This window comes from Eleginops maclovinus, chromosome 3 (genome assembly GCF_036324505.1).
Source record: "Eleginops maclovinus isolate JMC-PN-2008 ecotype Puerto Natales chromosome 3, JC_Emac_rtc_rv5, whole genome shotgun sequence".
In the NCBI taxonomy this organism is placed as follows: domain Eukaryota; kingdom Metazoa; phylum Chordata; class Actinopteri; order Perciformes; family Eleginopidae; genus Eleginops; species Eleginops maclovinus.
The window spans coordinates 6,637,299-6,660,980 of record NC_086351.1 but is presented as its reverse complement, the minus strand read 5'-3'; the positions used below and the strand labels follow the sequence as shown (position 1 = coordinate 6,660,980).

The 23,682-nt window shown below is 41.0% G+C and overlaps 1 protein-coding gene across 2 annotated transcripts in view; it reads left to right on the top strand.

Moving 5' to 3' along the window:
* The first annotated feature begins 4,604 nt into the window (after positions 1-4,604).
* Positions 4,605-23,682, top strand: part of LOC134861636 (mannosyl-oligosaccharide 1,2-alpha-mannosidase IA) — a 169,284-nt gene continuing 150,206 nt past the window's right edge. For both annotated transcript variants that reach the window (XM_063878974.1, XM_063878973.1), the window contains exon 1: positions 4,605-6,127. In XM_063878974.1, the coding sequence (XP_063735044.1) occupies positions 5,591-6,127 (537 nt within the window). In that variant the 5' untranslated portion in view covers positions 4,605-5,590. The remainder of the gene's footprint in view (positions 6,128-23,682) is intronic.

The window sequence follows — 23,682 nt, the reverse complement described above, 5'->3', positions numbered from 1 at the left end:
GATCAAACATTTGCTCTTTCAATTAAATACTTTTCCAAATCCAGGATATTTACTTTTAACTAAGTATGTCAAAATGTGCCTTTAATACTTCTGCCATGGAAAAGGGTCTGAGTGCCTTTTTTCCATCACAGCAGGACTACAGCTTCAATAAACCATTACCATCATAAGCTAAGGAGATATCTCATCAGACACCTCATGATTGAGTTGCCAGACTCACATCTTGTCAGGTGACCCATAATTTATGGAGGATTACAATCTGGTCCCCATCTGCAGTCCGCTGAGTCAGATATATCCCTCACATCATGCACCAGGGTCAGCACCCCATCCCCAAAAAGCTATCTGTGGAATTTATGTCCCCACATCAAACGTCCTGCAGAGCCATGATTCGTGATGCCAGAGAAAGCTTTGCAGCGGTGCTTAGAGAAACAAATAACGGGGCACGGTGACATTATTAATCTGGACACGCTGGCATGGACCAATACATCTCCGCCTGCTGTTTGATGTATTGGAGTGAGCAGTACACAGAGATGGACTTTCTCATTGGCATCTTGTTTGATGAATAAAACATCAGTGCGGGCTGGGACAGAATTGAATTTTTGAATACAAGAGCAGAAATGGTTATGGATCACAGAACGTGTTACAATCTGTGACCCTCTGCAGATTTTTTTAACAGACAGTCAGCTGTTTTAAGCCGCACCCTGCATACTTTTAGAGTCCTTCGTAAGTGTAAGAACCCTGATTTAATTTGGCAACAGTGTAGACTTAAAATAAACTCTCAGATTTAAGAGTGAAGGAAAAATTCATCACTCCTCTGAGTTGTGTTTGTTTGAGATGTTTTATCACATACAAGAGTGGAAAAATGGGAGAAAATTCACAGCCTTTATCCCCAAATGTATTCTATGTGAGGAAATGTGTGTGTGTGTGTGTGTGTGTGTGTGTGTGTGTGTGTGTGTGTGTGTGTGTGTGTGTGTGTGTGTGTGTGTGTGTGTGTGTGTGTGTGTGTGTGTGTGTGTGTATGAACAGCATAGAGTCACCAGAAATGACACATTTTTGATGTGAAATTGTATACAGTGTCTGGACAACAGCAGTTATTTTCAGTGGTATGATGAATACACAGCATATATGAAGGACCTTTGGAGGAGCTGTGAACCTATATAAACCATTTGTTTTCCGTTGAAAATGTCTGTGCTTGGATTTCACCCTTGCTTGTTGGTAGTGGTGAGACTGTATTGCATTTCTCATTTATCTTTGTGATAAAGTAGGCTGTCAGCGGCCGCGCAGCTTCACGCAAGCTCAACGACTCATGTGTAACTTGGCCTTTTGAGAAAAACTAACTTGATATGTCCATTAAGTTGTTGTTATTTTATTTTAACAAGGCAAAAGTTGATATTACATTTAGATTGAATCTGCATCGACATATGAATAATCCATAAATTGTGTTTTGTTTTTAATGGTCGGTGATGACAGCATTGGTATGCCTGTTTCTTGGAGCTGTGCAACATGTTCAATCAGAGGCCAAGTTTTTAGGAATGTGAAAAATGGCATGCCTTCCAATATCCCTGCAATAAATCATACCTTTACAAAGATTATAATGTTCATTTGTATTTTTACTTGGTCAGAATTGGGTAAATTAAAGGATATGTTAAAGTTGGTGCTCTGCTGCATTTTTTGGTCCTACAAATGTAGATGCATGAAAGCTTTTATAATCGACTTTCAATTCAATTGAGTCCATTACAACACCACCACTAAATATGTACCAAATGCTAAAACATATAAGGTAATGGTTACTGAAAAAACTGAACATTAAAGGCATCATGTGTATGCAGAACAATTGCATTTGATCGTACAGGTGTGCTAAATAAAGAGGCAGCTGGGTTTATGCTGTAGTTCATATAGTGACGAAACGTACAATTCGAAAGCCTTAATCCACACAGACGCTGAGCCATCACAAAGCCCCTCTCTCAGACTACAAACTGTCCTTTAGTCAGTGAAGATACCTACTTTTAGAGGAAATGCTCTTGGATCAGAAAAGGAAAAAGGCTAATTCAACAGTTCTGTCTCATCCTCCTCTGGTCTGTAAATTACAGACAACCAGTCTGAGGCAATTAGGGCTGCTGAGGGAAATAGCTTAGCGGTAAAGACGTGGGGTCAAATGCCGTACAAATTACCTTAAAATTAGCTAGTCCCCCCTTATGCACCTGACAAAAAAAGAGCCTGAGGAGCTTCATGACGCAAATCAAAAAATTAAATTAATCATGTGCTTATATTACCAGGGCAGATATTGGGTTTCACAGAAAAAATACTGTCAACTTTTTTGCCTGGAAGAAAGAAAAATATCCACTTATTCTTTGAAATGATTATTTGAACAATAGGAAAGGAGACAAAGGGAAGGAAAGAGGAAGATCTCTGTCTTAAGGCGCATCAAGAGTTCATTATACATCACACGCATTGTCAGGAAAGTCAATGACACTGATGGTCTACATTGAATATACTGATTGTTGGGGTATCCTCGAGGAGCTTTTGGACTACACAATGACAAAAACCCTGTAAGGAACAGCAGAGGTCGCGGGGTTGCGACGTTTAAAGACCAACATTGAATCCGATCAGCCCTCTATTTTCTAATTTCTGCTTTCAGGTGCATTAGTTGAATAGTGCTGTGCAGGCTCTTCGGTAATGGCCAACTCATGGGCCCATCTATCTTATTTAATACTGAGAAAACACTGTGTTTACACTTTAGCTACTATCCTGCTTATGTAAACAATATGCAAACACGCTTTTCTAAACTTCCTGTGTACACAACTGAGTCCTGGGGATGCATAAAAGAGGAATGCAATGCATACAATGAGATTTAGCTTCGATTCAGTTTGTTGGATTTGAAATATAAACCTAAAATCAAGTGTAAAGAAGTTCATACTTGACCTTGTAAATATTTTGACCACAAATCCTGACTCATGGTCCAAAACTTTATCATACAGTCTTGAATAGTGGATAGAGTTTGCTCATACATCATTCATAACCTAGTATATCCTATATTTGACCAACATTGGTATTTGTTAAAAACAAAATCCGTTCAATGACACAAGACAACGACATTATAGAACAATGAAGGACATAAACATCCGGCTTTTCCCCTTTAATCCCAAAAACACGCAAACATGACATGAAATCGGTTAACATAATAACCAAAGAAAGAGTGTGTTAAAGTAGTCTGCTTAAACTGAAATGAAGGTACAGTATATACAATTAATGTAATATAGGAGGGAAACACCATGGACAGAAGCAGAATGTGGTGAAACATTGAGAAAATAGTGTCTAGTTTACATTGTTGCCATAAGGACACACCTTTAGATGAAATCAAATCAACAACAACACGGACCCAATGAGCCAATTGTAGACTTGTAATCACAACAACAATACATTATGGGGAATGGTGTTGAAAAATGCAACCAAGGGGCCCTTTGTGATCCCTCATGAACATTCAGCTGCAGTTTAACCACTCATCAATCGTGTTCTTCAACGGTTAACACTTTAGAGACTACAAGACTGGTATAAAAAATGTCCCCCCAATGACCACCTTACCAGTGGGATGACTCCGCAAAACAAAACATGGTAGCCACTCTCCAAGCTTGTTTATGATGCAGAAAAAAATTACATATAATAATAATAAATTATTGTTATTAATTATGTGTATGGATGAATGAGCTTTTAACCTAATAATAAGCAACAACAAAAAAATAAACTTTGTATCAAAACTTTGGCATCGCTCAAACAAAACAGCAGGTGGATGCGTCACTTCCGGCTGCCACATTTGCTTTAACGTTTTGGCTAGCACACGCTTCAGGCAAATCAAGAGTTGCCACAATACAAATAAGTGTTAAAATCTTCTTTAATGCATTGCAGACTTCCTATTTTTTTTATTTTCAGCGTAGTTGAAGAGTCTTTGATGAATCGTGGGATGTCTCCAAAACTAGGGTAATTGTTATCAGACGACCTGCGGAACACTTTCAATGTTTATGTTTGGGTTAACCTTATCGTTACGTTAACGTAAATACAAACTCCAGCACGAAACAGCTCTTGATGAGCAAATTAATAAAATAAGCATCAACAAGTTATAACAGAAGTTCAATTTAAAAATAAAATATATTACATTGATTAATGTAACATCTCATCCATAGACAAATGTGGTCTCTAAAATAACCCACGAAACCGTGAATGGTGGGCTTGTTAGAAAGCACTAAATTGATATTTTTAGCTCATTGTATTGCTTATTTAATTCCTGAGGACTGTTGAGACATCCGTGGCTGGTATATCTATCCGTTTCTAAGAGCTTTTCCAGGATTAAACGAGCTCATTTTCCTCGGGGGGGTGCGGATGGTTTTTCTAATGTACAGAGCCATTCAGACCTCTCTGCTTTTGTCCAAACGGCTTAACTGTGTTGTGATAAGCTGCTGTGAATATCCATCAAGAAATCCGACCAGCCCACTGGATTGTCGAGCAACGGACCGTTTTTCTCCCCCCCACCCCCTCCCCTCCTCCTCGCCCCCTGCTTGCACTATATGTTACATTTCCAGCCCTCTCCCCTCGCTTTTTTACGCAGGCGGACGTCCGCGGCACAGCGACACAAGTGCGCACTACAGGCGGAGGAGCGAGGCACGGCAGGCGGACGGACGGACGGCGGTGTGTCTGTCTTTGTTGGACACCCGGCGGACTGGATTGTGGATTTGTTTATTCTCTGGATTTTGGATCAGGGGCTAGGATAACTTCGCATGGGACAAAAACCCGCCTTCTTTCATGTCATCCACCGATTTGTTTCGCCCGGCGTGTTGACGCCAGTGTGAGGGGGAAACGGAGGCGCATACACTGGATGAGATTGACAGATAGGCGACATGAATATACACGCGTTTCCGTCCACCAGCTGTACAGGATAGATGCAAACTAACAACACGACTCGCGATCGTACATGTGATTTCAGGAGCGTATAATGCAGAGACGTGGGTCGGTTTGAACGGAGACCAGGAAAAGATGCTCTGCTGCACGCTTGAGGTTTTGCACCGTAGGGCAATGTGTTATTGACGATTTTGCACGGCGTGGGATAATGCATCGAGACACAACTTTGTTCACAGGCTTGGCAGACTGCGATTATATTTTATAAGAGTGCATGTATTCGCTAGCCTGGCGTGTGCTCTGGTAATCCAGTTATTGTTGAATATAGCTTTCAGGACAACGCCGGTGCCATTTATCTGTCAGCCCCGAAGCCCTGTGCCGTTTTACATTTTAAAAGCCTGCAATCTATTGATGTCAGTCATCACGTTATGTAGATAAAACATCTCGAGTTTTGTTGCCAATGACTGGTAAATTGTAGGCAGGCCTAACCTTCGTTTATGCAGATCCAATCGATAGCGCGATAAAGACAGCTCTGGCTGTTTGTGCTTCTCTGTAAGTGTCACGGGGGTGTGTTTAAAATCCGGCATATTTAGTTTTTACACATGCCCCAACGCAGCAGAGAAGCTCCTCAGTAGAGTGGAGACTGTCAAAACACTGTGAGGTGTCGGATAAAATCCTATAAAGCGGCGACTCAAGAAAAGTTTCAATGGTTTTCCGAAAGTTGCCCGGTGTGTCGGCATCGGGCATGGGTCTGCGCCTATCCCAGAAATTCGTGTTTCTGCTCTTTCTCTCGGGTTTGGTAACACTCTGTTTTGGGGCCCTTTTCTTTTTGCCCGACTCTGTGCGACTAAAACGCATTTTTCTGTCCAAGACAGAGACCCAGCCGGTCACTGTTGGCTCCGGGTCCGAGAACGATGCCAGGGAGCACCTCAAGAGACCCAAAGAGCAGGGCATGACCTCCGCCAAAGGAGAGAGCAGCACCAAGCTGAAGAGCCTGAGCCGCAAACCCAGCGTCTCTCATGAGGCCACCGAGGAGCGGCTGGCCGGGGGGAAAGCCCAGGAGGACTTGACTCTGCCCCGGTTGAAAACGGAGTCTTCTTCTGCGAAAGCGTCCTCCTCTGACCACCCGGATACTTTCAGTTACAACAAGTTTAAAGGATGTCTGCTCAAACCCCCGCTGGGCAGAGACGGCGGCAAAACCAGCGACCCCACGACCAACGAGCGCCGGGAGAAAGTGAAAGAGGTGAGTGAGTCTGTGACATGGACCCTGCAGGGGGAACATGTATGGGTGCCTAAAGATTCAGGTGGGATAGTTGACATTTAGCCCCCTAGGGGTTATGGAGAAACAATAATAATAATTGTATCATGATCATGATTGAGGACAAATATTATCCGTGTAATATGAATTATCTTTAATCTTTTGCATTGATTTGGTCAGAATTCTGACATGAATTGAATTTGTGGACAAAGTAGTCATTGTCTGTGGTGTTCATAGAGCAAATCAGTTTCCGTTGCACAGTGTTTTGAATGGAAGCATGTTCAAGCTGTCAAAACACAACAGATAAACAACAATCTGCCTTATTCAGAAAAAAAAAACGCCATGCAGATTTGAAAGAAGTAATTATATTTCCGTTGTTGAATTTGATTTGTCTGTATCTGTCTGACAATACAGATGATGCCTCTGTAGTGGCACTGGGACAGTTGTCTGCCAAGCTTTCTGTCAAACAGACAAAATAAATCCCTCTCAATCATTACAGAGTTGTCTAAATTTACCCAGTGTCTTTGGCTTTTCTGAGATGAATTTAAGTTGGGTTGCTGTTGGTGAAGATGGAAAAATGTGTCAGGAATGAATATGAGTTGATTGTTTACGCTGTTTGTAGTTTAGATTACATGAAGTCTCATTTCAGAATGGAAGGACGAGTGTGTTCAGAAGAAACAGTGTGAGTTAGCTGCACTTTCCCCGAGAAAGAGTGCATGATCCTCTATAATATCATAGTTATTTTAAGATAATCTTATAAAATGTAATCGCAATTGTTTCATAAGTGATGTGAAGTATCATATTGCTGTATTTGTTTTTCTAAACTTTGCATTGCACGTCACTCCGAAAGATAAAATGTCATGCTTTTAGCCGTAGCACCTCACACAATCGCCTTCCAATGATGTGACATTGTGCAGTGACACTTTGGCCATGAGCTCTTCAAGCTGTGTGCCAGACTCTGCTGAGCCTTGTGGGTCCAAAAAGGGCTTGAGAGTAGTGAGTGTCTGCTGATCACACATCTGTACCCACTCAAGGCGAGTGAGACTGGGGAGGGGGGAGAGAGTGCAGAGGGAAAAGCCATTGGCCAGATGGGTTTCAGCTTTTGCGTGTGACACGGATAAGTCGTGTTGTGACTCTCACTTCCAGCCCGCTGTCACCCTCTTACGCTGCACACATGCCTTTCATATCTGGAGGTGATGTGCTACATGATAAACTGAGGCGTCAGAGGACTAAAGGTTGTTTGCCCTCCTGCACTGAGCTCTCACTGACTCATTGTCCTTTGATGCTCTTTTGACTGAATGTCAGTTTGCCTTTGCTCGCGTGGTCTGTTCAACTGAGCTCGGCAAAGTTCTCGCCTTGGGGTCATATTTATCTGAGGAACATTTTTTTTTTTTTCCACCACTCCCTCTTCTCCCAATTACTGTTGCAGAATAATGATAGCGTTTCTTTGAAGAGCTTTTCCTAAGCCGGTGAAAAGTAGACAGGCCCCGTTTACCTACATATACAAATGTGCCTTTTTGTGGTTTTCTATTGTTGCATCAGCTTCCATTGGCTCAAGCCTGCTGGCAGTTTTCCAGAAGGGTCTTCTATTTTCCTGCAGGTTCACGTTCATGCCGCTAGCACAGGCTGACATATTAAGAACCCTTGTTTTTGTACAGGTCTACAGATTTAGAACCAAAGGGTTGTACAACTAATAATACTACTATGTTTTATGTTTTTTTTTAAGCTGTTTTGATGTGTTTTCCTGTGAAGCATGAAATATACAGAATTCAACTTCTATGTGTCAGTCTTGGCTCGTGTTGTGGTGTGCAGCTCTGTAATAGCAATGGGGTTGTTTCACTGTAAGGGAATGTGGCGAAAGGGTACCCCCCCTCCCTAAAGCTAACAGACAGGGTCTGCCCCAGGAAACTGAGAGCCTCAATGCCCACACTGTGAATGAACATCATTTTTCCCAACTGCCAACCACTAGAAAGCAGACTCCCTACCTTCTTCCTCTGTGTGTGTGCACCCACTACCAAGTGAGGGTGAAACAAGGGACAATGACAGTCTGATCACACAAGGCAAATATTTAAAGGCAGCCCACCACTCGTGAGGCCCCCGGGGAAACCAGCAAATACAGCCAAAGTTGCCGAGTTCTGTTTACCTCCTCGCTGGTAGATAGTTAAATCTCCTCCGGAAGTCCTCAGCAGGATGAAGATAAGAGTAATTTTCAAAGGGCTTCTCTATTTGTAATTCTGTGATGTCATGGCTCAGTGCATGGCCGTGTTGCTGCCTCATTGGCTCCGAAATGAGAGGCCTGATAACAGGAGCAGTGGCACAAAAACATGCGCCACGAGCAACAGGGAGAGTGTCCTTTTCTGCTGTCGATATTCTTTTACATTCACAAAGGTTAGAACTCGCAGTGCAGAAATAAAATACTAGATGCAGAAGTAGCACTTCTACACAAACACAGAGCAGAGAGGACCTCGGAGAATGATGGGTGCTCGGTGCCAATACGGGTAGCAAACCTGCATAGCTTCTCTCCTCTGTTGGTCTCCGCAACATCAAGAGAATTAAATAACAGCCTCTATTAAGTCTAAGCTTTGCTTTTTACCTTGTACTTTTTTAGCAGATATATGCCACTGCACTCAAATAAGGGCCTTTGCTTCATGAGATTGGAGTGCATTGTATAATGTGGCCTCTAACATATTATGCATCTAGTACATGGTAAGAAAACAGCGCAGGCAGGACAAAAAGCTGACAGCTCAGAGTGCTGCAGTGAGAGGACAGACTCACCGCAGCCTCTCACAGTAGAGTCTCCTCCCATGGAGCAATGAAAGTCTTCGGGGCTTTTTTGTCCTGTGTGTGTGCGCGCCTGCTAACTGTGTGTGCTTGTGTGTGCATTTGATGGCTTATCTAGGCGATCAGGTGCTTGGGGATGAATTTGGAGTTTGACAGTTTCAGTTGGAAGGCTTGTCACTGTGTTTATCCATCCAGTACTGATGCCCACCTGCATCTCTGTGTACAATCACCAATCAAATGCGCTACATCTGTTCTCTGTTTAAAGTTATTGTATTTAATGGTGGACTTGATTTCTGTTTTTGTTTTAAGCAGAATAATAAGCAGTATCCTGGAGAGATGGAAACCCCCGGTGCTATTTGGAAAAACATGTCTAAAGAGACGCTTTAGAAGCACAAAACAGTATAATCTACAACATTTCTAAGAAGTGCACAGATATGATAAAATAGTTCGGTCACTTCAGTGTCACACCTCAAATGCTAATTTATTTTTTAAACTATAACCTGAATGATAGTTTGCTTACTTTTTAGTTTTCTTAAAGGGTTGTATGTTTAGACAAATATTCCAATGTGATTCCAATTAATTTTCCGTTTGAGTTGTTGGCTGCCAGAAACAGGAAACTAAACATCATGATCTCAAATTGATTTAAAACAAATATTTTCTTAAAAAACTTAATAAAAACGTATTTAAATGTAATACTTCCTGACTTATTTAGGCCGGTTTCTAACAGAGGTCAAGTTCAGCTACAGGACAGAAACCAAAGAGCAGATGGTGTGTTGCTGGAAGTCTTTTTAGGAAAATGTTCCTCTAGTAAGAAAAATCTTCTCAATGCCACTTTACCATTAATGTAGTTGTTAAGATGCCATATAAAGTATTCCTTTTACATTGTGCAAGTAAGGCACAATGGAAAATATCAAACACTAGCATGTGCATATTGTGACAGCACATTCTACTGAACATTGACACAAACCATACACAGAGCAGCAGAAATAGGTGATCTTGTAGCTGCAGCTGAAATCCCCTTATAGCAGTAATGAGCAGTGAGCTTGGTGTCTGTCTGAATAAAACGCTGCCGTTAATCCACCATTCTTGGCCGGCTCAGAGCACCGTGACCTCCCTCTGCCCCACGTTCCACCGCTGCCTCCAGCTATGAACCAGGTGTGCTGAAGAACTTTCAGTCTGAGCCAGGAAAATGGCTGCCTGCTGAGTGAGAAAAAAGAAATGGAAGATGAACAACATCTTAAGGAATGGCTCACACTCTCCCTGCTCTCCCACAGAGCTGGAACATTTGTGCTTTCCCTCTCCTCTGCGGATGCTTTGCAAATGTCAGCGGCTGTTGTTTGGAGGACGAGCCCAGCATTGGTTTTGGTCTGTTTATGCGGGGGAGTGAGCCATTAGGCCCACTGGATATTGATATATTGTGCAAGTCAATGGCAGCTGAGGCAGATATTATCAACCTGTTGTTGCTGGCAGGCATTGCTGCAGGCCTTTACTCCAAAGCAAGAAGAAATGGACTCTTCGGATCTTTTGTCTGAGAAGTGTTTTACATTTACACCGTAGGCATTTAGTGGGATTTACCCAGGGCTATTACTGTAAATGCAATAGTAGATACGCTGTTTTTCACATCACGAGCAGCTTACCATAGTGAGTAATAGGCAGGGATGATTGTACCACCTGGTGTTTTGCTATTATTATAAAAACAGTTATGAATCATTCTGCTTTAGAAGTTTGTTTCCTCGCACATGATGATTAACTAAAGTTGTTAACCCCTCAAAAGAAAAGGACAAAACCCTGGTGATATCAAAACTCTTCATACTATACAGAACATTGCAGTGAAGCAACCAAAATACATGATGTTATCATAATGTCAGGACAGAGCAAAATGAAACAAGCTAAGACACATTGCATGAAAAATAACTGTGCATGTGTAAATACAACATAGTGTAATTTGAAAGAGAACATTCAATATTTGACTCGAATGATTGGTAGATACAAGTTGACTTTGAAACGTGTTCTTACACAAACCAAATGTGTTTTCTGCCGGTTGTTAAAACCACACAGCAGTTACTCGTTTCCTTTACTGATGTAATGAATGATAAACTGCTGTGCTGGCTTTGTTGTCTTTAGATCCATTTAGAAAACAACCAAGACTAAAACTTGTGACATAAACCTAAAATAAAGCTCAAAAACGGCCATTCTGCCTGCAAAGTGCATCCGTCAATTATTTATAGGGAGGTCATCATGATCCATCATTCCAGACCAATATTCAATGATTAACGATCCAATATCATCCATGGAAAGTGAGGACGTTGTTGCAGTTAGCAAGCGGCTAACATTCTAGCTGTGTGTTGCAGTGGGTGCTCAGTGAATTTTTTTATGAATAAATGCTACAACTCCTCCAGACTCGAACTATTCTCCCCATATTGCCTGCAGATTAAAGTAAAGGAGGTTAGTGCAGAAGGTTAAGGACGGACCTAAGCTGCTAACCAGCTTTGACCGACGACTAGTCTTCTTCAGATTCATTTTCATTCTATTTATTAAGAAAATAGATTGGACTGGGGATATGACATTGTCTCAATGGTCTTGGGTTGCTCATTTGAATCAAAATCAAGACTTTTTTGATATTGGCAATTTGCTAGTGATATACATACTTAATTATTTATGCATTGTTTGCCATACATAGCAGTCGTGCAAGGTTGTTCAGTTTGCAACCGTTCATTAAATTCTGCACTTACGTTATCAAAACAAAATACTCCATCATGATGACAAACACTAAACCTGTAGAGACCTGCTTCTCACGCACAGTAATTGCACGATTATATAAAAGACCACGGCCTTATAAAACCCACACACTTTTTAGAAGTATATTTGAATCGTTAATGCTGCTTATGGTGGTCAGACTAAAGACAAATGATGACTGTATTAGTTCAAGTAAAATAGTCTATTTAGGTGCGTTCAAGTAAAGATTAATTGACACATCTAGTTAACTTCAATTACTTTTCATTTTTGAAATAAATATACCAAAGAAGCTTAGTTTCTGTTTGAATCGGAAGTTTGAGGATTGCTCTCTCTACAAAAATCTTGTTCACTTGTGCCTACAATATTGATTGGATGCTTCATAGTCTACCATTTTCAGTCCCCTTTAGGCATTACATTACAATTAAAACACTGTAGATGACCCTTAAGGTCAAAACCAATGCATCCAGGAAGTGTTGTGTTTCCTAGAAAAACAGTAAGACAGTGAAATGTCAGGTGAAAGCCTCGGAGCCCAGCAGAGAACCTTATTTTCCAGTGACTGATAAAAGCTGATTAAGCTACATAATACCAGGTCTTCCCCCCCCCCCAGGCAATCACTGCAGGAAGTAAGTGATCGGGTGAAATGGAGAGAAGAAAGGAGGGATGTGAGAAAAAAGGGGGGATGTTGGTTTACATCCTTTTTGCACCCACAGCAGTTTTCTCCCTGCATTCCCTTTGTGGTAGGAGCACGAGCTTGAGGGTGAGTCTCTGTTGAGGCATGCTTTCAAGAGGTGTGTGTGTCTGATTACAGATAAGCCTTGTGCAAGTGCATTTAATTTCAGACACAACTCATTGCACACATAACCATACTACAAGATGCACATAGGCCGTTTTGTACAGGCACGATTGTTCCATGTGTGTTGTGAAATCTATGTATGGGTGTGGGTGGGTGGATCCCATCTTGAGATAATAAAATGCAGTAAGATCCCTAATCTCCGTTGCCGACATCAGGTCCTATTAATCCTCCGAAATTGAACAACAGAGGGGTTTATGTAGGCATGCTCTATAGTGTGTATTTCTGTGTTGTTCATTTAAGCATAGTAAACCTTCCTGAGCAATTCTAAAGTTGCATACAGCTTCTTTATAAATTATTTCCATGATGATGTGGCATATTCAACAACAGACTGCAGATGTTTTCTCTTAATAAACTGTAAAAAACCTTTTCCCCTCTGAAGCTCCCCCTTGTTGTTTGCTCCTGCACATCCATATTTACAGGGTCTCTAAATCAGGCCCGACCCAGTCTATTTGTTTGCTGTACCCCCGGCCTGTGTTTACTATAGCCAGTGAGTTTTGCGTCCGTAGGGTCACTTCCCGGACCATGATGTGTCCACATTTTGACCACCTTCCCGATCAGAGCAGCGCACAGAGCTGTGAGTGAGCCGCTCTCTTGGCAGTGGCCGTGTGTGTTTTTTCTTGAAAGATTTCCGCTTCTCTCAGATTTCATCATCTGGACTCGCAGAAATCTTTTTTACACTGTCAATCCTCCCGTGCATTGCTGTGATGTTGCAATAAGTCCCTTGGATGCACATTTAGCTCGAGTTAACCATACTGCTGACATAATGGGGTCATTGAGTGTAGTCCTCTTAATCCTGGCTTCTGAAGGCCTGTGATGATTACTGAGGGATAAAAAAACACATGATACTCTCAAGTTCCCCAATGACTTTTTGATTAAACATAATCCCCTGAAATACTACACTGTTTTTGCCTTTACTTTAACCTTTTCTTCAGGTGTTTTCATCACCATCAGGCATAAATAAACAAGGGCTAATGAACACGTTTTCACACAATAGTCTGAAGTTCTTTCACTGCCTCTGTAAGAAAGAAAGCTGGTGAGAATCGGCTTTTGAGACTGGCTGTGTGTCTGTAAATGTATGTGAACAGCCAGTATCCTACAACACACACAGCCAAAATGCTTTCAGTCCTCTGGTGTGTTTTGCAATATTCAGCCATGTACATTTTTAGTGTGTCTGTCGGTGTTTAAGTGTGTTTGCTACGGATGCGGAAAGTGGAGAAGATGAAAGGTCGAGGGATGGCCTTGTTTGCTTCTGGCAAAATGAAATTGCCCCCACTACAACCCTTCTACCCCCCCTCCACCCTCCCCCTTTCTCTTTGGCTTCGCTGCTCAGGCAGATTCAACAAATAGGAAAGAAGTAGAGGGAGAGAGAGACACAGGGAAAAAGAGAAACAGAGAGTGGCCTAGATGTAACCAGCAGACTATGTTGAGCCCCCCAGCTGAGTTTCAGCCCCCCGCCTTTATGCCTGCCTAATTGGTCAGAAAAATTGCGTGGCTGCGTTCTCGGGGTAATGGCAAGACATTAGAGAGGCTGGAGGACCTGGCTTGTCCCCATACATGTCCTTCCAACTCCTAGCGCCTCTTTAGTTTTTACTTTTATTATAAGAACGCATTCTCTCTGTTACTCCTTTTACTTTCTCTCTGTCTTCTCTCTATTTCTTGCTTCCTGCTTCTTGAAGACTTGCAGCCCCAGGCATGTTTACTGCCACTGCTCTGCCAACTCTCCCCTCCTCTGCATCATCACCACGTGTGAACTGCACCGTTCCTGTCTTTGCAGATCTGCCTGTCTGCATTGTTGTTATCCTGTTGTGACATCATCTCAGCCTACTTTTAAGACAGCTGAATAATGTTGTCAAGCTTTTGACCTACAATTTAGGCGGATCCCCGGAAGACAGCATCATCTTTTATGTAGCGCTCTTTGTTGGCTGGGATCGGGTTTCCCCCCTGAGTGAGGACAATGGCTTCAGAGCGAAAGCTTACCAGACCGTTTTCATGGTCAACACAGTGCTGTCTACCTCTCCGTGGGCTGACAGGAGGATGAGTCTCCCTAGTGATTTCCTCCTTCATCAGCATCAGTGGGCAAATTAATTAGCTGAATGCTTGCAAGACTGTTTTAGCTGGTGCTGGGTGTATTTGTTCATTATTATCACAATTAAGTCTCTAATCAAATGGCAGCAACGGTGCTCAGTGCTCATTAGGGAGCCATATAGATTTCTCTTGTTTCCTTCAAGTGTGGATTATGGGCCAGATAGATAATTGCAAATTTCAACCATCGACAGTCAGTGGAAAGACAGAGTTTAACACATAATCAACAGATTCGATAGCCTCCTAATGTTTGTGTGTGGTAGAGCAACTAATTTGCTCATCATTAATTGGATGGGAAGTGTAGATGACAGGCTCTTGAGAATATTCATGAACACTTATATTACAGTGGTCAGAGACAGCTGGATATGGAGGCGATGGTACACACAACGTTTTATTCATAATAACAAACCCTTCAAAATGTTGGATATTTATCTCAACCAGAGAACACTCGCAGTCCAAAATGAACTGTCGGTTCTTTGCAAAATAACACTCAGAAATCTCCAAATTGAGGAAAGCAGCTGTCATGGTGTGAACATTTTAAGAGCTTCTTTAAAATACTAGTGTTGACAGAAACCATTGACTTAAAAAGTGCTGTTAAACCCTTCACATAAAAAAACTCATTTAATCTTGAATGATTGTACATTTAGAAAGGAGGGTCTGTTTTACAGGATGTAATTTTTCCAAACCTTTAATATCCTTTCTTTGTAACGTTTCTTAATGTCTGAACATAATCTGCTCTACTTTACTTTAAAGCCAGAAACCCAGTAGGATTTTTTCCCTCTCAGAACTAAAATCTTTTTGTTTTTAAATTTAGAGAGCAGTGTATGGTGAGGCAATGCGTTTCAACAACAGGAAATGGGTGGGACCCACTGTCCAGTTTCAGAAGTGACTGATTTTGGGGAACCTCAGATGTGTTGTTTCAGTAAACTCTTGTTTTTATCTTGGGAATGCATGTGTTCATGCACCATGAACCGGTGACAGGAAACTGTTGTTCACATTAGGTTTCACTTTCAGTACAATAACAAGTAGGCTAATAAATTAAGCATTCTAAGACTAAACGGATACTGATGTCAGATGGGATGGTATGAGAATTAAATAGGATAGTGGTATCTTTGCAGCCTAATTTGAATAATATTTCAATGTATTTTAACATATTTTACACGCAGATCTAGAAAAGGGTTTTAATTGGCTTCATTACATAAACAAAGGGTTTTTGATTACATTTGTGACCCCAGTCAGAGGGTTTAAGGCTACTGTTCTGTTAGTTAACGGGATACTGCAGCAACATTTTTTTTCATTCAGTTTCCCAAAGACAATGGTTTGCATCAAGTCTGACCGTCAGTAGAAAACAATCTTATAAAACAAAACAAAGGCATGAAATTCATAATAAAATAACTGAAAATTACTTAAAATATTCATCTTTTATCAACAATTGTTAGAGATTATTCAGCGAATCCAGTAATTGTTTCAACTCCATTACTCACAGCTGCCTAATAGTTGGCATTTGAGGTGCAGCCTTTTATAATGAACAGGCAAAAGTTCAATTCACAATAGTGGAATAAAATGTCATAAAATCAATCAACCAATCAGTACAAATTAGAGGAGTAGATCCAGCTCCTGCCTTTTTTTTTCAAAACCAGGCTGCTTCTGAGTCATGCAAATTATCTAATTACAGTTTTTATGTGCTGACCGTAGCAAAAGCTCAATCCATCTCTGAGTTCATTTGCCTTACCATCAGAGTCTAAACCTGCTGCTCACCAATCCTCCCCCAGAGGATCACAGCCTGGTCACCAGCTACATCATTGTATCTGTTATAAAGACATCCCTGTATGATAAAGGCCAACAATGGTGGCCTCCACGTCAAGGCAGCAATTAGGGACTGAGATTATGTCACTTTAAGTTTACTCAAATTTGAAGTGCTAATTGAAAATGGCAGTTTACATGATAATGACAAAGCAGCAATTTCCGGGTAATATAATGAATATTACAGATTTCATTCAAGATCCTAAAATAGGACACAGTTCAGTGTTCCCAAGCTTCGAGGTTTTACAAAAGAAGAACTCCCTGGATTAACGTCACAGCAATTGAACCAAACATGAGTTTCTATAGTTGTATTGGCACAGTAAAACGTGTGTTTCCGATCAGGCTGAGATTGAATGTGTGCCAGAACCTCAAGAGCTCTCAAGCTAAACACAGGCTTGTGGCTTAGCAACAGCTGAGTTTATTTTTATTTTGTCACTAGCAAGTCTGAAAAGCTCCTTAACTGCCAATTGTAACAGAATCATTAAGGAGTTTAATTAGTGTGAGACTGCAAGAGCCTTAAAACCAATTTCATATGTGTATTCATTGGACTGAAGGTACTTTATGCTAACAGACAGCTGGATGTGCTGTTCTGTTGTATACATTGTTTAAAGATCCAGCCAAATAATCATAGGCAGTTGTCTTAGCCTGAAGGGGACTCATGGTCTATTTTCAGGCATTTGAAAGCAGTACTAAGAATCTCAAAATCTAGAAGTCAGCTTTTTACCTGATGAAAGGTAAATGGAACGAAACTCCAGATGGTCATTTTGTTTTGGAAAGCAAACATTTTCTGTTATTTATCAACCTAAATGTCTGCATTTCCAGATCGCAGCTCACTCTGATAAATGTAAGGTATGTATATTGCACTGTTAGAAACAATGGCTGGAGCTACAAAACCCAAAACCCCATCATAATGAAAAACAGCTTTATGTTTTCTGAAAGTTATTATTCCACCGTTGTCAGAACACAGTGCACGGTGAGACATAAAGCATCTGTGGACACCCCTTCCTCTGCAGACCCAGGCATTTGTTCTGAAAAAGATGACTTAAGGCTTATGGAAAAAGTTTAGTGGAGGTTAATGAAAAACAGACTGTGTGTGTGTGTGTGTGTGTGTGTGTGTGTGTGTGTGTGTGTGTGTGTGTGTGTGTGTGTGTGTGTGTGTGTGTGTGTGTGTGTGTGTGTGTGTGTGTGTGTGTGTGTGTGTGTGTGTGTGTGTGTGTGTGTGTGTGTGTGTGTGTGTGTGTGTGTGTGTGTGTGTGTGTGTGTGTGTGTGTGTGTGTGTGTGTGTGTGTGAGAAGCTGTGGCGTGACAGGAGAAATAGCTCTGCCATGTTTTTTTTTTTAGGTGAAATGGATGGTTGCAATTAATTCTGCAGTGACCATTAGCTTGAGAGCCTAACCCAACTGAATCGAGCAGCAGTCTGTTTATGCATTTGTTTGTTTTACGTTTACAACAGTTAGATGTGGACCTTTGAGGACTGTTGAGTCTTTACAGGAGGCGACTATATGCTGTCTACAGTGAATGAAAGCTGACCATCTATCCAACACCCCTCCCAGGTCACCTGATAATACAGCAGAGATCACATCTTGTTTTGTGTGTTTTGACAGTATTTTTAAGGCTTACAGTACACACCTCCTTACTTACTTGACATTTTAGAAATTGGAATGCTGCTTGTGAAGGCAGAGGAAAACAAGCTGTCAACTTTTAAAGATGCGAAAGGTTGTTGCGGTGATCCTCGAAGGAGACTTTTGTACATACAAATATAAGAAACGCAAAAGCTAAGGAAGACTCCTGTTTAGTCTGAAGCAGGAAATCTGAAAATGTGTAAACTACAGTTCTAGTGTCTTTATTGCAGTATTTCTTTTCTAACGTTTATTTGAGCTGCTTACTGTTTTAGAAACTCTTTGGCTCTACCTTGAGGCAGCTGTTTTGAGTACCTTGGTTTTGTCAGTATTGTTGCTTGACAAGAGTTTGAAGTTTTACTATAATGTACTTCTCTAACCACCATCTGGCCTCTATTCCTTATGTTGAACTGAGTGGCATTGTTGGGTACGCAGATCTTAAAACCCTGATAAGCTGTAATTTGTGCAAATGATTTCCTGTTTGACCTTCAGTTTGTGGCATTCAGTCCACCTCGCTGTAATTTAATCAGCTTGCGAGATATTTGCTGTTGAAGCAAAGGACATGGAGCCACGATTTTACAATTTAAAGAAATCTGTCTTTCAAGGCTTTGATCAAAGGTGTGTTTTAGAGGTGCTACAGCAAGATGGGAATTCTATTTAAAAGCACACTTTGGTAGTATTTTAATTGGGACAGATAAAGCACTGGACGGTAACAAAGCTATGATTGGCATGAGGGACCAATTATGTTCTGTAATCTACGGTGTAGCTGGACAAAATGCAAGTGTTTTTAATCACTGTTGTAAATTAAAGCTTCTCTATCTGATTGTTACATGGAACTTGACGTCACATCTTCTGCCCTCTGTTCGACCTGTGTATTGATTGGCACTGATGCCGATGTGTAATTTAAACTAGTGCGAAGGTGGTGGGCTATTAACTAATGGGACTAATGGGATTAGCTGTGTTTGAGGTCTGGCAAGTGGTTTGTGTGCATATGTTTAAATAATTATTCCCAATACAGCTATAAGGTTTCAGTATTGACCAAAATGCTTTTTCGGACTAGTGCATTTCAAAAATACATCTACAATCAACAGCACAAGTACGACAATTCACTATTTCTGCTGTTTTATTTATTCAAAGGGTCTCCAAACAAAAGACCTTAAAATAATTTATTTAATATTTTTCAAAATTCTGTTTCAGGGAGCATTTGACCTTAGTGCTTCCTATCAGCTATGTAATGAGTAGCACTGGGCCTGATATGTAAGATTTATATGTGATAATGAATTCATAGTCCACAAGAAGAGCTTCCGTCATGCAAAATAGACTCAGCTGTGTTTTGCATTCGTCAAAACAACTTGGCCAGTATTTGAATGTGTGTGTTCTTTTGCTTTTCTTTGATCTGAAACAATGCCTGCAACAACAGTTCTACCACACACACAAGGGTCTCTGGGCCACAGGAAATCATCTTTTTATGTAGAGAAGTAGACACATGAGTGAACTTACTTTGCTAAAGGAGCTAAAGGAGCTAACAGAGCAGAAAGCCCAAATAAAAAAAATGGCTCTTGTTAAGCAAAGGCTGCTACAGGCAGTTGGCACTGTGACAAAACCACCATTCACATTAATGCAAAAAGTGTTTCCTCCAAGGCTTAAAACTATCGACTTGCCCTCTGTGGCATCACATACATAATCTGGCAGCTATATCCCATCGGGCCATCTGAAACAGTGTAAGTTAGGAACATTTATATGGAGGCTTCAAGTTGTAATAGTTGCTGTAGTTGTAGCAAACTGGCTTCAAAACCATAAAGTTTATATAAGGACTGCAACAAATAATTGCTTCATAATTTATTAATGTGACTTGTGGGCCTGAGTTATTATTGCTTGGAGAATAAAATGTCAGAAAATACTAAAAAATAGCAGAAGGTCAATATGGGTTTTGGATGGCTGGTTTGAAGAAGCACCAAACAAATGATTGTACCACTTCCAACAGAATACAAACCCAGGCAGTGCATCCAATTAAGAATCTACAGCATTACACCATATGTAGGGCTCGATATCCCTTTTTGGAGTAGGGCAATAATAGTTTTACCCATTATTACTTACCTAAATTGTATTAAATGCATCTTTTAAAGTGAAAATACGTCCAGCTCATTACAGAAGACTCAAAACAGGATGCTACTGCTACTGTGCTACTGTATATAGCATTATCATTGGTGTATCATTTCATAATATATGTACTCTTTACTTTGACATGTTTTACTAGTTTGAAAGGTTACATTTGCTTGGGAACATTTGCAGATAATGTGTTTGGCTAAACAGTTGCTTAGAATAAGTCCTAGACATTCAAAAACCAGATGATACCTAGTGTTCGTTCATGTGTGTGCTCTGTCACTTGGTAAGAGTCCATTTTTAGGGGTTATCTTGGGGGACTCAAGCTGGGCTATTCATCTACCCCTCCCTGTGCAATGAACTCATTTGTTCAGTGCTCACATTAATAATTTACAACGAGTGTGAACGAATGGGAGTCTCAGCTATCTGTTTGTAGGGCTGCTCCTCGCTCTCCTCCTCTACCCGTCCAGTTCTGTTGAACCAGTTCTCTTCTCTCACTATTTCATATGAATTGCCCATTGTTCTCTCTCCATTCTTACTGACTTATTCTGTCTTTTCCAATCTCCCAATCTTGTTGTTCTGACTGTCCCACTGAATGTGAAATGTTGTGCTGCTGCACTTTGCCTGTCAGGAGAGGGAGAGATAATTTTCTTTCACGTCTGCACCGCTCCCATCATCCTGCCCAGTGAAACAGATGGTGCTCATGTTTGGATACACTGTTAGCATTGCAGGTTGGAGGCCATGCAATTCAGCCACTAACATTATCCTCTGAACTGTAATCATTGTTCCCTCACATCGTGATGTCTGTCTGCTCAATTTCCAATGATGGCAGTGACACAAACTGATTATACAGCGCCGTCAAAAAGCTATAACACAGCGGGATAAATTGTAGGACAGATCAGCGTGTTGCTATGAAAGGTTAGGCAGGCTGCCTGGCTGTGTGTTGCGGCATGCTCAGGCATGATGAAGCTAAATATGCAGAACTTAAGTTTTTGAATGGCTCGCAGCCATTTCAGACACTGAACCAGATGATACTGATAGTTCCAGGAGAGTGTGTTGGCTCTACATATCTAATAAACACACAAAAGGACATGAAGTTCATCTGATGTCTGGCTTCAAAGACATTTTCAAACATCAGGTTGACTTTATGTGTTCGTGTGGACATACTGTGGTCTGTTCTTTGGTTTTTAATTGTATATTCAATACTACAGTCAGGAGGGAATTAAACTGTACCAGCTTTTCACTTTATTCAACAGCTGTACATTGCTTATTGATATTGTCTCTTGGTTGCTTATCATCTACCAGTTATAAACAGCCTAAACTTTACTGGTCTTTATGATCAACACATGTGTAAAAAAACATAAACCTGAGCTATCAGCGTGCTCATGAACAGGATAATCTTTCCTAATACATTATCTGGAGGATGAAAACACTGAAAGAAAGACACAATGTCTGATCGTACCATCATCAGCATCATTAAATGTGTTCCTGTTGCTCTTGGCATCATTACTGTCAACCCTCTCGCTGCAGCAGCAAAAAGAGCAAAGTCTGTCACTGCCAAACAGTAACAACCTCAACCCAAAATGTTAAATCTAACCTCCATCTCTAATCCTGTTCCACTGCGTAGGAGGCTGCACACCGGCTCTGGATGGGTAGCTTTCTGCTGAATAACAAGTTCATCTCCTCCCACGCCATTGGACACTAAAATGCACAGATTGATTATCACTGGATAAAACCTGATCCAAACAAAGATCTACACTGAGGAGTTGTTGCTATGGGCTTTGCAGACAGTCTTTAGTTTCTTAATCAAAACGTCTGTATCTAATAAAGCATCCCAACCCTTTACCCCTGAGGATATATCACAAGCCATCCTATCTTTACAGATTCTCCTTGGGTTGTCCCACTCTTAATCAAATGTAACACCCCTGATATGATTAAAGTGATAAGTAATAGGTTAAGGTGGCCTGCAGTATTTCCACACACTTATGAGGTTATACAGAGATTTAGATGTAATATGTATGTATTGGTTCCTTTAACTGGGACAATGCAAGGTAATAAGCCAAAGAATGAACAGGAAGAATGAAACAATATATGTGTCATTCTTCCTGGTCAGGGAAATACAAATTCAGTGGTGTCTTTGTTTCGTAATTTGGCCTATTTCCTGTTGACATTTTGTTCCTGTAGGATTTTCGGAGTGTAGTTTCATAAAGCTAGTTAAAACCCTGGTTTTAAATGTGTGGATTGCTTGTAATTTATTCTTAAAATGCATAAAACCGACCCAACAGTGGGCAGCCAATACATTCTTGTATGTATTGAACAAAGATAAATGACCACATATCTAGTTCCCCCAAAAAAGTAGATTCTGGAAGGAATTAAAAATGGACTTGAAATCAAGACTCAGGCTTATGACCTGCATGGAAAACATGTACCTCAATGTACAGTCAATTGAAATAGACTTTATACTGGCACCCTAAGGCAACTTACAGATCTGACGTGGTGTAACAGATAGCTATCCTCTCTATATATTGAAAATCAGGAATGAGGAGCAGCTGAGAGGGCAGATGGCTGGGTCTGGTGATGAGTTGATGGGGGAAATTTAATAGTGCTGGCAGATGTGCATCGGTGGGTCTGGAAGAAGAAAGAGGTTAACACTTAATGCACAACACAGATTAGTCAGATGAACTAGAAATAAGTTACGTCACTATATCAGATTTTATCGAATTCTTTGTCAAATGAGCTCAACTTTTCTAAAAACCTTTGTCGCTGTTGGACTTCTTATTTATCGTACATGTCCTGCCTTGTCTTTGTCTCTCGCCATAGACTTTTCTTTTGCCTCACCCCTCCAGTGTTATTAGCACCGAACTTTATCCACTGCTTAACATTTGAACATGAATGTTAATGTGCAAACACCTTGGGAGTTCCTTCAGTCTGGTCTTGACAAGAGTTACCAAAAACAGTACAGCTTGAGTGCCTTTTAACAACCCGGACAGCCATAACTTTGGTAGTTATTCAATGCGATCATCATTCATATCACTTGGGTACAGCATTTTGGTATGCATGCTGTAGCCCCCTATTCTAAATGAGCCCGCCCTAGCGCATATATAGCAGGCTGATGAAGTTCATTAACACCCACTCTCCCTTGTGTTTCTACACTTTCCCTGACCTGTGTTAATGTACAATAAATCCTCTTTTCATACTCTTTTTTTAGAATATATTTTCATGGAGCGAGGCAGTTTTGTTGCCCCCCCAAGCGCACGCCCCATCTCTGTGCACACTAAGTGTGTCCAGAGCAGATTTGCACCCCACTGCGTCTCATCTCCGATCTCATTTCATCATGTTGTTTCCAATAGGAGTGACTCATCTCCATAAGCTATAGAGACATCAATGAGTATTTACGGCCTCAAACTACCTCACTACCAGCTAATGCTCATCTGTGGAACCAACGAGCAGCTGGAAACAAAAGTTATTTTCTCAGGTTTTAAACAGGAAACAGGAAGGGGAATCAGTTGAGAAGTTCTTTCCCTCTCAGGTCAACATTATCAGTTTCCTGCTGGCTGCCTATC